This window comes from Epinephelus fuscoguttatus, linkage group LG20 (assembly GCF_011397635.1).
Source record: "Epinephelus fuscoguttatus linkage group LG20, E.fuscoguttatus.final_Chr_v1".
Classification (NCBI taxonomy): Eukaryota; Metazoa; Chordata; class Actinopteri; order Perciformes; family Serranidae; genus Epinephelus; species Epinephelus fuscoguttatus.
The window spans coordinates 30,234,621-30,247,152 of NC_064771.1; the positions used below are offsets into that span (position 1 = coordinate 30,234,621).

General features: G+C 42.0%; 1 protein-coding gene across 1 annotated transcript in view; it reads right to left on the reverse strand.

Moving 5' to 3' along the window:
• Window positions 1-9,722, reverse strand: part of hs3st3b1b (heparan sulfate (glucosamine) 3-O-sulfotransferase 3B1b) — a 32,280-nt gene extending 22,558 nt beyond the window's left edge. Inside the window, exon 1 of the mRNA XM_049563147.1 lies at window positions 8,834-9,722. Within this exon, the coding sequence (XP_049419104.1) occupies window positions 8,834-9,435 (602 nt within the window). The 5' untranslated portion in view covers window positions 9,436-9,722. The remainder of the gene's footprint in view (window positions 1-8,833) is intronic.
• Window positions 9,723-12,532: the final 2,810 nt, after the last annotated feature.

Below are 12,532 nucleotides of genomic sequence, written 5' to 3' on the forward strand. Positions count from 1 at the left end.
GGGTACCTTTCACGTCGATATGTGACAGTGTCGAAGCGGCCTGAACAATGAACTGAAGGAATTCTAACCAAGAAGAAGAAGTTTCAGCTGGTTGCAAGCTACAATCCTCACTGCTAGAAGCCACTAAATCCCCCTAAAACTTACACACTCTTTCTTTAAAATGAGTGTGTTTCTCTGTTTGCATCAAGCATATAAATTCAGGAGTGTGTGAGTGTTTGACAGCAAGTTCCTCTCAGGCTCTGTCCCTTCATCCTCAGCTCCAGCAGGAGGTTCCTGTCTCCATATTGTCCTCACTGGTGTGCTCAGTGGACACCCTCAGGAGGTCACCACAGCTCAGCACTGCCACTCCCCTCTCCACAGGTCTCCCCTTTCACAATTAACCGCTTGTAATTTGGGGGTGAAAGCTGCCTTTTCTCTGTTTCTCCACCCCTCGGTCACTCTCCATTTTCGGGTGAGCCATGCCAGCTTAGGCAGCGGGGAGAAGAGAGGGCCTCCGTCCCTCCACACTGACCAAAGGCCTCTCTGAGAGACAGCCTCTCGTGGTCAGCGAGGCCTGCAGCGAGCCCCGCCCAGGACTGGACGAACTGAGCATGACACTATTCTTACACAGCAGCCGAGCAAGTGCACAGCTGGGGAACGGAGAGAAGCAGGGGAGGGATTGAGGATGATGTTTGGGGGAGGTGCTGAGAGGGAAACAGGGTGCTGTTAACAAATAATCCACTCATTTGGGAACACAAGGTGGAAGTTTAGCCAACAGGAAGGCACCGTTTCAAACTGCTTGTTTTTATGTTGGCCGCTGCGGCTGAGGATTTGAGCGCAGGATGTGAACCTGCTGTCAGCTGTACGGTTGGCTGGCTGGCCGGGCGCTCGGTCCCGGAGGAGCCATGGAGTTCCAGGAATCAGGAAGCAATCAGAGCGCCAGAGTATCTAATCATCTGAATTCATCTTTGTCCTCTGTGGGACTGGAACTGGGTTAGAGCCACTTCAAGTTTCAGCACTCATTGATTCTGTCAAATGCAGTTTCAAAACCATCCTAATTTACACAACTCAGGAGCTTAGTGTGCTGCCATACAGCGGCGGATTATGAAACAATAGATCCCTGGGCACAGATACACACTGGGCCCCACCACCTCTTCTACACTGGAGCAACACACACAGACTTTGTGCTGGTTTTGGGTCATTATGCATCTTTTTGTGTCACTCTGAGGTTATTTTGTGTCTCTTTGTAGTCATTTTGTGTCTCCTTGTGGTCGTTTTGTGTCTCTTTGTAGTTGTTTTGTGTCCCTTTGTAGTCATTTTGTGTCTCCTTGTGGTCATTTTGTGTCTCTTTGTAGTTATTTTGTGTCTCCTTGTGGTTGTTTTGTGTCTCTTTGTAGTCATTTTGTGTCTCCTTGTGGTCTTTTTGTGTCTCTTTGTAGTCATTTTGTGTCTCTTTGTAGTTATTTTGTGTCTCCTTGTGGTCGTTCTGTGTCTCTTTGTAGTCATTTTGTGTCTCTTTGTGGTCATTTTGTGTCTCTTCATAGTTATTTTGTGTCTCTTTGTAGTTATTTTGTGTCTCCTTGTGGTCGTTTTGTGTCTCTTTGTAGTTATTTTGTGTCTCTTTGTAGGTATTTTGTGTCTCCTTGTGGTCATTTTGTGTCTCATTGAGGTGATTGGGTGTCATTTTTGGTGATTTCGTGTCTCCTTGTGGTTGTTCTGTGTCACTTTGTAGTCATTTTGTGTCTTCTTGTGGTTGTTTTGCGTCTCTTTGTGGTTGTGTTGTGTATCCTTATAGTCATTTGTATCTCTTTACAGTCATTTTGTGTCTCCTTATGGTTAGTTTTTGTCTCTTTGTAGTCATTTTGTGTGTATTTGAGGTCATAATGTGTCTTCTTGTGGTTGTTTGTGTCTCTTTGTAGTCATTTTGTGTCTTTTTGTATCTCCTTGTTGTTGTATTTAGTCTCTCTGTACTCCTTGTAGTTGTTTTGCCCGGTTCTGTAGTCATTTTCTGTCTCTTTGCAGTTCCTTTGCATGTCTTTGTGGTCATTTTTATCCTCTCCCTGGTCAGTACGTGTTAATTTTGAGTGACATTTTGCAGGTGAAGCCCGGGGGACCCTTGGGTCTGCGCCCAGCAGGCCCGTTCAGTGATCCATCCGTGCTGCTGTACTATTGTATTCTGCAAGGAACAGCCATAAAATCCCCAGTGGGGCTTGTAGGTTCCAGCAGCTTTCTGTAGCCCTGCAGATGGTCAACACACAGACCCTGACAGCAAGCAGCCGAGGGTCTGACCCCAGCCAAAGGCCCTTAACCCATCTCCACACATTACCTCCAATCAGGCCTGACCAATCAATACTGGTGATCCCAGAGGAGCCATGCCATGCTGACATTTGTGCACGCTGTCTGAGATTCTTTTGTGGCTGCAGATGAAAATTATTTGTGGCTTCACAGCTGAGCCTCTAACAACACCTTTCTAACACAACATCCCATGTATGCAAACATCAGCACGAGGTGTTTTTGTGAATGATTTGATGCCCTTCACTGGGGATCTATAGAACCAGGTGGCCTCTTTGGGAGAAAGGAAGGAAGCAGGGCGAGGTCAGTGGCAACAGAGAGCGGACAGGTCACCTACGTGGAAATAGGAGCACCCCTGTGGTGAGCAGATAAAAGGACGTGCACCCATCCAGAACTGTCCCTGACATGGCCGGGAGCTGCAGTCTGACTCCGGCTCAGCGGCTACCAGTGGGGGTGGACAGGCCTTTAGATAGCGCCTTTCAAACAGACTTCCGCAAGTAAGACTGATAGCTGATTTTTTTTTTTAGGGTGCCTCCCTTTCAACAATGCACAGCTTGTCCTTTTTTGTGTGGCACTATAAGTAGCTTTTACTGACGCTGCTTTGTAAGTCTGTTTACCTCCACAGTGTTTTATCACAGACTAGATACAAAGGTTGACATCCTGCTCGGGGATGGCGCCGGTTCAGTCCCACCAGTCTCTCGACAGTGACTGAAGCCTAACCTTTGATCACAAAACACATCACACAAGCACTGACGATTATATAGCTCAGTGTGTAGGCTCCAAGTTAGAACACAACAGCTAGAATTCACAACTAACCTTAAAAATATCAGAGATCGACACATGATACATCCCAGAAACTGCAAAACTAATCCTCACAATCACACACACACACTCACACCACCCATACGGCCACAGCCTGCATGTATACGCCCTCCCCAACATGCTCCCAGCTCCTTCTTTAATGCTAAAGCCATTCTGAGGGAGGAGCAACAATGTCAACAGTGCCTGGCCCTGACAGCGAGCTAAGACCAGAGCCCGCGACACGACAGCAAAACCACAGCGCAGTAATTACATATCAAAGCCCCTTCATAGCCAATAGGGCTAAATGGAATATGAAGAGAGCGACGTGCACCACAGACTGACAGGGCGAGATGAGGGCCGCAGTCAACAAGAGTTAAGAGTAAATAAAATATGTCTCGTTTAAGAGAAGTGGAGCAGCCAGCAAAGAGTGCAGGAGTCTGCTGAAAGCAGACAAACTGTAAATACAGAGTATCTAATAAGACAACCTTACATACAGAAGCTAAACTATGACTAAAGGTGATGGTGCTTTGGAGGTTTTTGGTTCTTAACTTTGATGCAGCCTCCCACAAAGTGTCAAAGAAGCAAAATCACTGCACATTTAAAAAAAAAAGTCCTGTATTTCAAAAGATTATTTGACTTTGATAGGATATGATTTGGAGTTACGGAAGACAAATCAAAATCTGGGAAATAATTAAGTTGGTCAATGTGCTAAATTCTGCAGGAATAGTACAACAACCCCAATTCCAAAAGCAGTTGGGGACACTGTGTAAAGTTCACATAAAAACGGAAAACAATGATTTGCAAACCCTTTTCAACATACAGCCAGGAAGTTACTACTCAAGATGTCAATTTTTTTAATTAAATAATTTTCTAACGCAGCTATTTACATGATATTTACACCAGACATCCGTATTAACTCAATTAAACTATACTGATAAAGAAACTGTGCCATTCCAATCTATAAAATTTACCGTAAAAATTAAATTAAAAGCCCAGTCTCTTTTACCAGCCCGGTGTAGCTACACATTTTGACAAATAAAGGCCTGTCTCAATTAGAGGCCTGGTCTGGTTGCCAAGCAGTTCTTCAGATGTATAAAACCAGGTTGTTGGCTACCTCAAATTATGTGTCCATCCCTTGATTACGCTGTAAGTTATTCATATTCCTTCAGTCTGCGTGGGTCTTCATATCAAAAGAATCAAAAAGATTTTTCATAAAAATGAATCCAAGTTGTGAGGATTGTTTTAACAGGATAAAGTTAAAGCTAAATCAAATGAATGATTTATAATTCATATATAATCTGAAGCCCAGTTTTCAAACAAGTAATATTCATACTGGTTTAAACAAATAATTTAATAGTATTTCCAGATCTTTGCTGAGCAACAGTTTTGTATGAACTTAATTAAAGGCCTGTCCCAAATAGCAAATAATAGCCCAGGCTTTTAATTGAAGTTTTACAGTATGTCCAATAAAGTGGATTGACAGAGGAAAAAAGTACTGAACACGATAACTGAAATGTATTTAATACTATTAGATGATTTGTTTACAGTGCATGAATTCGGCCCGATCTTCCACACTCACCAGATCTTGAAGACTGTGGTGGGGACACTTGTGATTCTTGATTTAAAAAAAAAAAAAAATCAGGCAGAATCTGACGGCCGGTCAAACCGTAGCATATTACAGTAAGCATGATTTTTATGGTTGTGGGGGGGACACAAACAGGATTTTGAAAAGAGTCCCCAATGAAAACTACACCTCAGACTCTTAAGTGCAAACAACAACCACAACACTTCACTGACTGGAATACTCTCATAGATAGCACGAAAGACTATTCCTAAATTCTGGATTTTAAGGACAAGCCTGCACTGGATGACTGGTATATGGAGAATACTCCCTCTGGAGAACCTACACCCTTCATGACAGTGCCGAGGGATTTGTCAAGATATGGCAACCAGTCTGGGACACAGTCGGCCCCTCTGGACCGGACTTTGTTTTATTTTTTTTATATGTTGTTTGCAAAGTTGTGACTCCTGCTGTACATGACTTTTGTTAAGGTTGGTCGAAAAGTTTCAGAACAAGAGGTCTATGTAATTTTGCCAGAATATCAACAAAACTAAATAAATAAAATAAAAAGAGTTTCTTCATCGTGCTTCTTTTAAAAATATAACTTTATTTTCTGAGTTTATATTTTGTGGTTTGTCTCCTGCCTTTTATCCCCTATGTCGCTTTATGTTCTCCTGTTTTAAAAAGTGCAAACACTGACTTTTAATGCCATGAATTACATCACAAATGCACACAAGATAACGCACTCACGCTGATGACCCTGAGCTCTGTTATGTACTGTGTATGGCTTATTAATCTTTTCAGGAATTAACTCATTGAGTTTCATTAACGTATGTGCTGCAGATAGGTTATCGCTATCAGATAACGCCGGCCGACTTTCACTGAACAGGTGCAAATAGAAAATGTGAAATAATGAATTCCTGTTCACACTTGGTCACACAGGCCTGCTGAGCTCTGACTCTCACTCCGTGTCTGTGTGTGTGAGTGTGTGTGTGTGTGTGTGTGTGTGTGTGTGTGTTCCTCGGGGCCACTTCATGCATGACCTCACTGTGAAAATGTGTACCTCCTGCTACAAGGACCCCTCGGTCAAAGGCATGAATCATGTGTTTGTCTTTGGCACAAATAAAAAACTGTCATCAGGAATCCTCAGTGAGACTCGTTATTATCTCCACCTCCATTCACTCTGACTGTGCATCCGCTGGTGGGAGGCGAAGATGGTGCAAGCTGTTACAACAGTGGATGGTGAGGAGATTGTGCAAATGAGCAAACAAGCAGAGGTGAATTGCTCAACTCACACACACACACACACACACAACCATCTATAACCGCCTCTGTAAATGACCCTCGCCATGATCAGATCATATTCCCACAGCGTATATTTCAATGCCACGCAATAATTTCGCCTCTGTCTGGAACATTCCTGCGTTATTCTCTCCTGTGTCTGCTCCTGATGGGAAACTTTATGCACTCAGCAATGAATGAAGTACGACTTTACTTTCTTGGTGCATCCTCGCCCGAGAAGTAGAGCCACTAAACTTTTTCCTCCTCCACTACAGGGACTGCTTACACCAGCTGTTTCACTGAAACATACATTTTTTTACTGCAGTAAAAGTGTGTCAAGGCAGCTCTGAAACACAGCCTGAGAGCACATCTATAGGAGTTAATGGATTTCTGTGTGGCACTGCTCGGAGCCTTGAATCACAAAGTTTTGTCTTCAGTGAGAAAGTACAATCTGAGTAGGTGCAGATTTCAGCAGGGACAAGGCGTCAAGTATCAGAGAACTTTCACAAATTAAAAACCATTAAATTGATGCAAAAAAAGCACAAATTGGTGCTTTAAAATTCACCAGAATGCAGACAATTAAGTGTTTAATCCTTAAAAATCTCCCCAACAAACCGCCCTCTCTCATATCTGTGTCCCCAAATGTTGAAACCAAACCTCCGCCCTTGCTTCTCTGTGTTCCTCTGACTGAGCTCGAGCACATGAGGTTATTTTTTGGCACCGAACCATAAAAGAAAAAGTCACTAAAAAACGAAATGCAGCTTCCATTCCACCTCCAACAAGAAAACCTTGAGTCATGACTTCTTCTTCACTTAAAAAGTATTAGATTTCACGGCCTATGAGAAACTACAGCAGACAGCACTTTTCCACCACCATCCCCTCCACCAGGAAACTTTGAAATCCTGTAGGTGGAAGTTGAATAACAGCCTCCCCCTCGACAAACTCCAACCGAAAAGAGCTGCGGTGAAATGTCTGTTTCTATCAAAAGGAAAGCGCACAAATAAAGTGTCTTTATTCTGAATGCTGCCAACTTTGCCTCAGTCGGCTCTTCTTTTTCTTTTCTTTTTTTTTTTTCTCATGATGTCGGACACTGCAGGGGCCCCTTCGAGGTCCTGCATATTTAACGTGCAGGCTAAGAGCCGCTCATTCAGGGCAGCAAATCCAAAAGCTTTCTTTAAAATCAAATTGTCAGATTTTAGTTTTTAACTTCAGCTAAAACACCTGATATTATAAAAGTCCACTGGTTCAACTTTACAAATTTAAGGTAACAGTTTGCATGTGTCTTTTTAAGTAGCTCCAACTCAATCCGACAAACTTAATTAGTTCAGAACAACCAACTTGAAAAAAACAACTTCATATTTATCCAAAAGTTGCGTTGATATTAAGTGGTCAAACTATTATTTATTTTAAATCTAGCCAACTCAAAAAAATTTAAAAAATGTTTTCACCAACTTCTTAAAGTAAGTTGTCAATTAACTAAAAACACTAAAATGAAACAATTTTTTTATGCTGCAAAAATGTTTTAATTCAAGTGCCATCTCCTAACCCCATGAATCAATAGATTAATTTGTCCATTGACGATTTATTACTTTTTAAATGTGGATTAAATAAACACAAGTCTAATTTGAATTATTCAGATTAAATGATTGCTGTAAAACAAACTAATAAAAGTGGTGGTTATTAATTGTTTTAATGACAGGCAGGAGGTGTGGACGCTCGTTATGTGGACGCTTTGTGATGTAAATGAAAAGGATAATGTTAGTTAGGATGTTTTGTCCTGAGAAGGATCCTCACTTTGTCTTGCAGATCCTCCTTTTTTCTTGCAACGTGGGCCATCAGGCCTGAGGAGCTCATTCACATGAGAATGGGCAGAATAATATAAACGCTTTTAGGTCTGTTAACGCCATTAGGCTCAACATCCTGCAGGACTAAACACTCTTGTTCAATTAGCAAAAATAATCTAGAAAGTCTGGAGCGTTTCTTTGGATCTTGTCACATTAGGATCAGTCAGATTTGTGCAAATGGAGCCTTGTATCAATAACGCATTGTGATAAAGTCGCCTGTAAATGTGTGTGGGGTCACATTTTGCGCTCACACAACAACACACACACACACATTAAATCAGCGCAGCTTTGCCACACAGCCAACCCCTGCTCCACTTAAATCTCATCCAACTTATAAAATCGCACCATAATTGCAAGAAAACATTTTAAAAACCAACTTATTCCACATTTAAACTAAACAGAAACGCCCGCAGACGCATCCCCGCGCAGCTGCAGTGTTGCACTGTGTCCAATAGAGATCACTGCACATCGCAGAAACACTCACTCACTGTGATCCCGTCCGAGCTGCCTCAGAATGTCACACAAAGTCAACACTTATAAAATATACCCCACACAAGCCATAAAACAAATCTGCAATCAAACCTTATAATTAATACATTAGATTAATGACGCGTAATGACGCATGAGCGGCAGCCTGACGTCTAAATGGACACAAAGCAACTAAAGTTTTAATTTAGCTTAATGGGTTCAGTTTGTAATAAACTTTAAATGCAATGGATAATTATGCAAAAATAAATATATAAATTTGGCGCTTTAATGAGGTGTAATTGCTGCGTTTGTTAGAGTAATTTGGAGTTAACAGCCTCTCAGCAGTCTGAGTGTGGCGTTAATGTTACTGTGGGGTTAATAAATACACGTTTAAATTATCTGTAGCGATGAAACAGCAGAATAAATTCAATAAAATAAATATTTGAGTCTCAGTTTTGGCTCACAGATGGATATCAGGTGAGGTGTTTTGCGCCAGTAGCTCTGTAAAGATAATTTATGGAGGAATAAAATCATCTAAAATGCTCACTTTTGTTTTTTGCGCGTTAAATTGTGATAAATATGCAGTAAATAAAAGCAGTTTATTTACCTGTACCACTCCAGCCCGTTCTCATAGTTGCGGTCGAAGAAGTGCGGCTCCGCTCCCACGGCTCTGATGTCCGGATGCACCCGGAGAAACTCCAGCAGAGCCCGGGTGCCTCCTTTCTTCACCCCGATGATGATCGCCTGCGGCAGCTTCTTGCTCCCGGAGCCGTTGGAGAAGCTGGACATGGCGCTGGGCTCCGGGGCTCTCTGCTGCAGCTGCTCGCCCCGCATCTCGTCCCACTCCTCGGCTCGGTCCGTCTCCAGCTCGTTATTGAGCAGGTCTCTGGACGCGGCGGTCCTGATGGACGGCTCCTCGTAGTCGCTCTCTATATCCTCCCAGGGCTGCGGTTTGGACAGCAGTCTGGACACCAGGTCCGTCCTGCTGCTGGAGCTGCTGCTGGTCTCTGTCCTCTTGCCCACCGCCGGACCGCTCTCCTTGCCCCGGTAACCGTCCACCACCAAACTTGGCATGGTGGAGCAGTAGCCCACGCAGGAGTACAGCATGTATACCCAGATTAAAAACATGATGCTGAGCAGGATTAGTTTCTTCTTCACGGGGCTGGACCAGAGCGCGTGCAGGTTGGGACAAACCAGGCTATATTCCATAAGCCTTTCGGGTGACAATCATATCCCAGTGGCGCATATTGCCCGACAGACTCACTCCCGGTGGCACCTCGGCAATCCTCGCAAAATTACGCACATGCTCACCTGGAACTACAAATAAAAATAAAATAAATTAAAGTCACAAACAAAAACAAACTAATGCAAACAAGCCCGCAGAGAGTGGTAGATCCAGGAATGAGGAGGCGTGCAGGAGTGTGTGATCATAGTTGTGGCGACAGTGTGAGAGACAGTCGAGCTGCGTCAGGCGCACCGCGGTGCTGCTCCAGGCTCATCTCAGGTTTGGGAAAACTGCTGCCGGAGCACGAGACCTTATAGAGAGGCACGCGGGAGATAGACGGCGGCAGCAGCCAATGGGTGCACGGGAGGTAAATATGCAGCCGTGTGTTGATAGGAGCGGGCCAATGTGAGGGGGGCGCGGGCGGGGTCGGCCGTGGGAGCCTCGGTATGGAGACGGAGCGCGTGTGTGCGGGACGCTGCACAGAGAGTTTGGAAAAGTTTCTTTATTGGGCAGAGAAGGCAATTAAGTTTCTCATGTATGCAGACATGCTGCTCAAATAAGTTTATTTGACTTTACAGATTTATTCTGACATGTTTACCGAGTTTTTATGGCACAGTAAATAAAATAAACTTCAAATCATTTCCATCAGGAGCTGGAGAGAAAGGGAAAACGTCAGGAAAAATAAAACCAACATTTAAATCAGACATTTTTAAATCTGAACACACTTTATGAAATGAGACAGTGATTGAAAAGTAATGCTGAGGTCTCTAATTGTCAGTCACGCTCTTATAATATTCAACTAAACATTAAATTCAAAGATCATTAATTAAAAATGACATAGTTTTAGTGATATATAATAAAATATATAATTACTGCTATTTAAGTTTGAGCATTTTGTAATTGTTAGTTTGGAGAAATAACGACTGGAGAAATTATTATAATTATTATAATTATAATTATTACGGCAATAATGAGATTACATAAAATAAAACTTTATTTATCTGGACGGATATTGCAATTTTAATATTAATAACATTTAATTTAGTAACATTTATGGCAACAGAACTTTTTTTTTTTAAATAAAACTTTTTTCGCTTTACATGTTTATTAATTAATTATGTCTTTATTCATAATAGAAACTGGGTCAGTGTAGCAAAAACACAAAATTGGCTCGTTCTGACCCAGTTTTATTTATTTTTTTATTTTTTCATATTAATGTTGAGTTATTAACAACAGCTGAAATATGTTATGGTTGCAAAGCGTCTTTTTAAACTCACATGTCAGCATTTGTTACTGATTGTTTTCTATTTAATATCATTTTTATTCATGATAATGTGTTTCAACATGAACATACACACACTAGCAAAAATCTCTACCCAAAAACAAACACACACACACACACACTCATACACAACACACACACACACACGGAAGAGGGATCTTGGCACCTAAATTCAACATAGTCAAGACACCATAAAGGTCCCCATCCAGATGCGCTCACTGAGTCCACATATTGCAAAAGAAACCAAATGTAAATTCACATTTTGGGTGATTAAATCACACGTGAATGACCGACACAGGTTCACACAGCTAGTTTGTGACTTTCAGTCTTTTAAAATAAGTTTTTGGGCCCATCCTGTTACAGATTATTAACTAACATGTTCACGTGTGTCCTTTGTGTGCACATTGTTACGCACAAATAAGACATTTGTGACAGTTCTGAAGTCATTATGATCAAAATAACTATATTTAATTTGGGTATATAACCCATGAATGACTTTGACGCACAGTTAAAACAACCTGTTGTGTTCAGTGAAGTTAACCCAGAGCTGATTCAAGCTGGCTCCATTTTTAAGCGGTTGATTTTTAACTTTTTTTACGTCTCCGGCGCGTTTTTACGCATTAATATTCCGCACGGCTAAAACACAGCAGTACTGCAAACTCGTTCAGCCACATTCAGAGCGCCTATAGTCAGCGAATCTACTTTTTTATATTATATTATAAATAAGTGGCTTTGTTGTTTTATTATTGCCATATTCCTGACACACAGGCCTCCATCCACACTCAAAAAGTCTTTTCAGTAGGCAGCAACTTCGCAGAAAAAGCCAATTAATTACAGTTTTTTATTTCTTCTTCTTTAAAAGTATTCTAACTTGGAGAGATATGACCCTCATCACAGCACAGAGAGTCTGCACAGTCATGAAAATCTCTGCCCTACATACTGTATGGGAGCGAAATGAATCGAAACCCCTTATAATTAGTTTCTCTCTGGACACAATTCAGTCAGGCTACACACTGTTAACATTTATAAATATCTGGGAGCACTTGAAGAGCCCAGCTCTGAGTGGAATAATGATAAAAGGAGCCCAGTATTTGGGAATATGCAGTTAATTTACAGAGAGGAGAAGAAAAAGGAGGAGGAGGAGGAGGAGGAGGAGAAAGAAAGTTGCAGCGAGTATTTTTCATGTGAAGAGGAGATGAGTCAAAACAGATCTGTAATTTAAACCCCGGGACCTTCAGCCGCGTTATGACACAGACCCACTGACAGGCTGGTTTTTATGTTTTAAAACGAACACATGGATTAAATGTGCGGCTGCAGCTTCTACTTACATGTGTCTTTAACTGTATGTGAACAGGCTTTTATTTTGTAGTTTTGGCTGCAGTTTGTGGAGCCGAAGTCACGCCGAAATATCGGCCTGGGTCATTTTAATAACACCAAATGTTGATATAGTGTGAAGGAAACTGCAGCTAAATGTCATGTGGAAATTATAAATTTTTAAAAGGGGTTTCGTCCTTTTAATGAGTGTTTTGCGCATGAAAAAGACCTGTTGCGCGCGAGTTTAACGCACTGAAAACTATTCTAGTTATCACTAATATTCCAACAGGGACTCACAGGGAGAGTTTCACATGTATAGTTTGAGTCTAAGTGTTGCTTTGAGGTCATTGCAGCTCTTTGGGTTCTTATTCTGCAGCTTTGCAGAGAGGCCAGAGGTCATCCGTCATCCTGAGATTTCATGGACTCGCAGCACAGTAACCAAACTCTGAAGCTGCAGCACCGGGGCGGACTGCAGATTGCTGTTT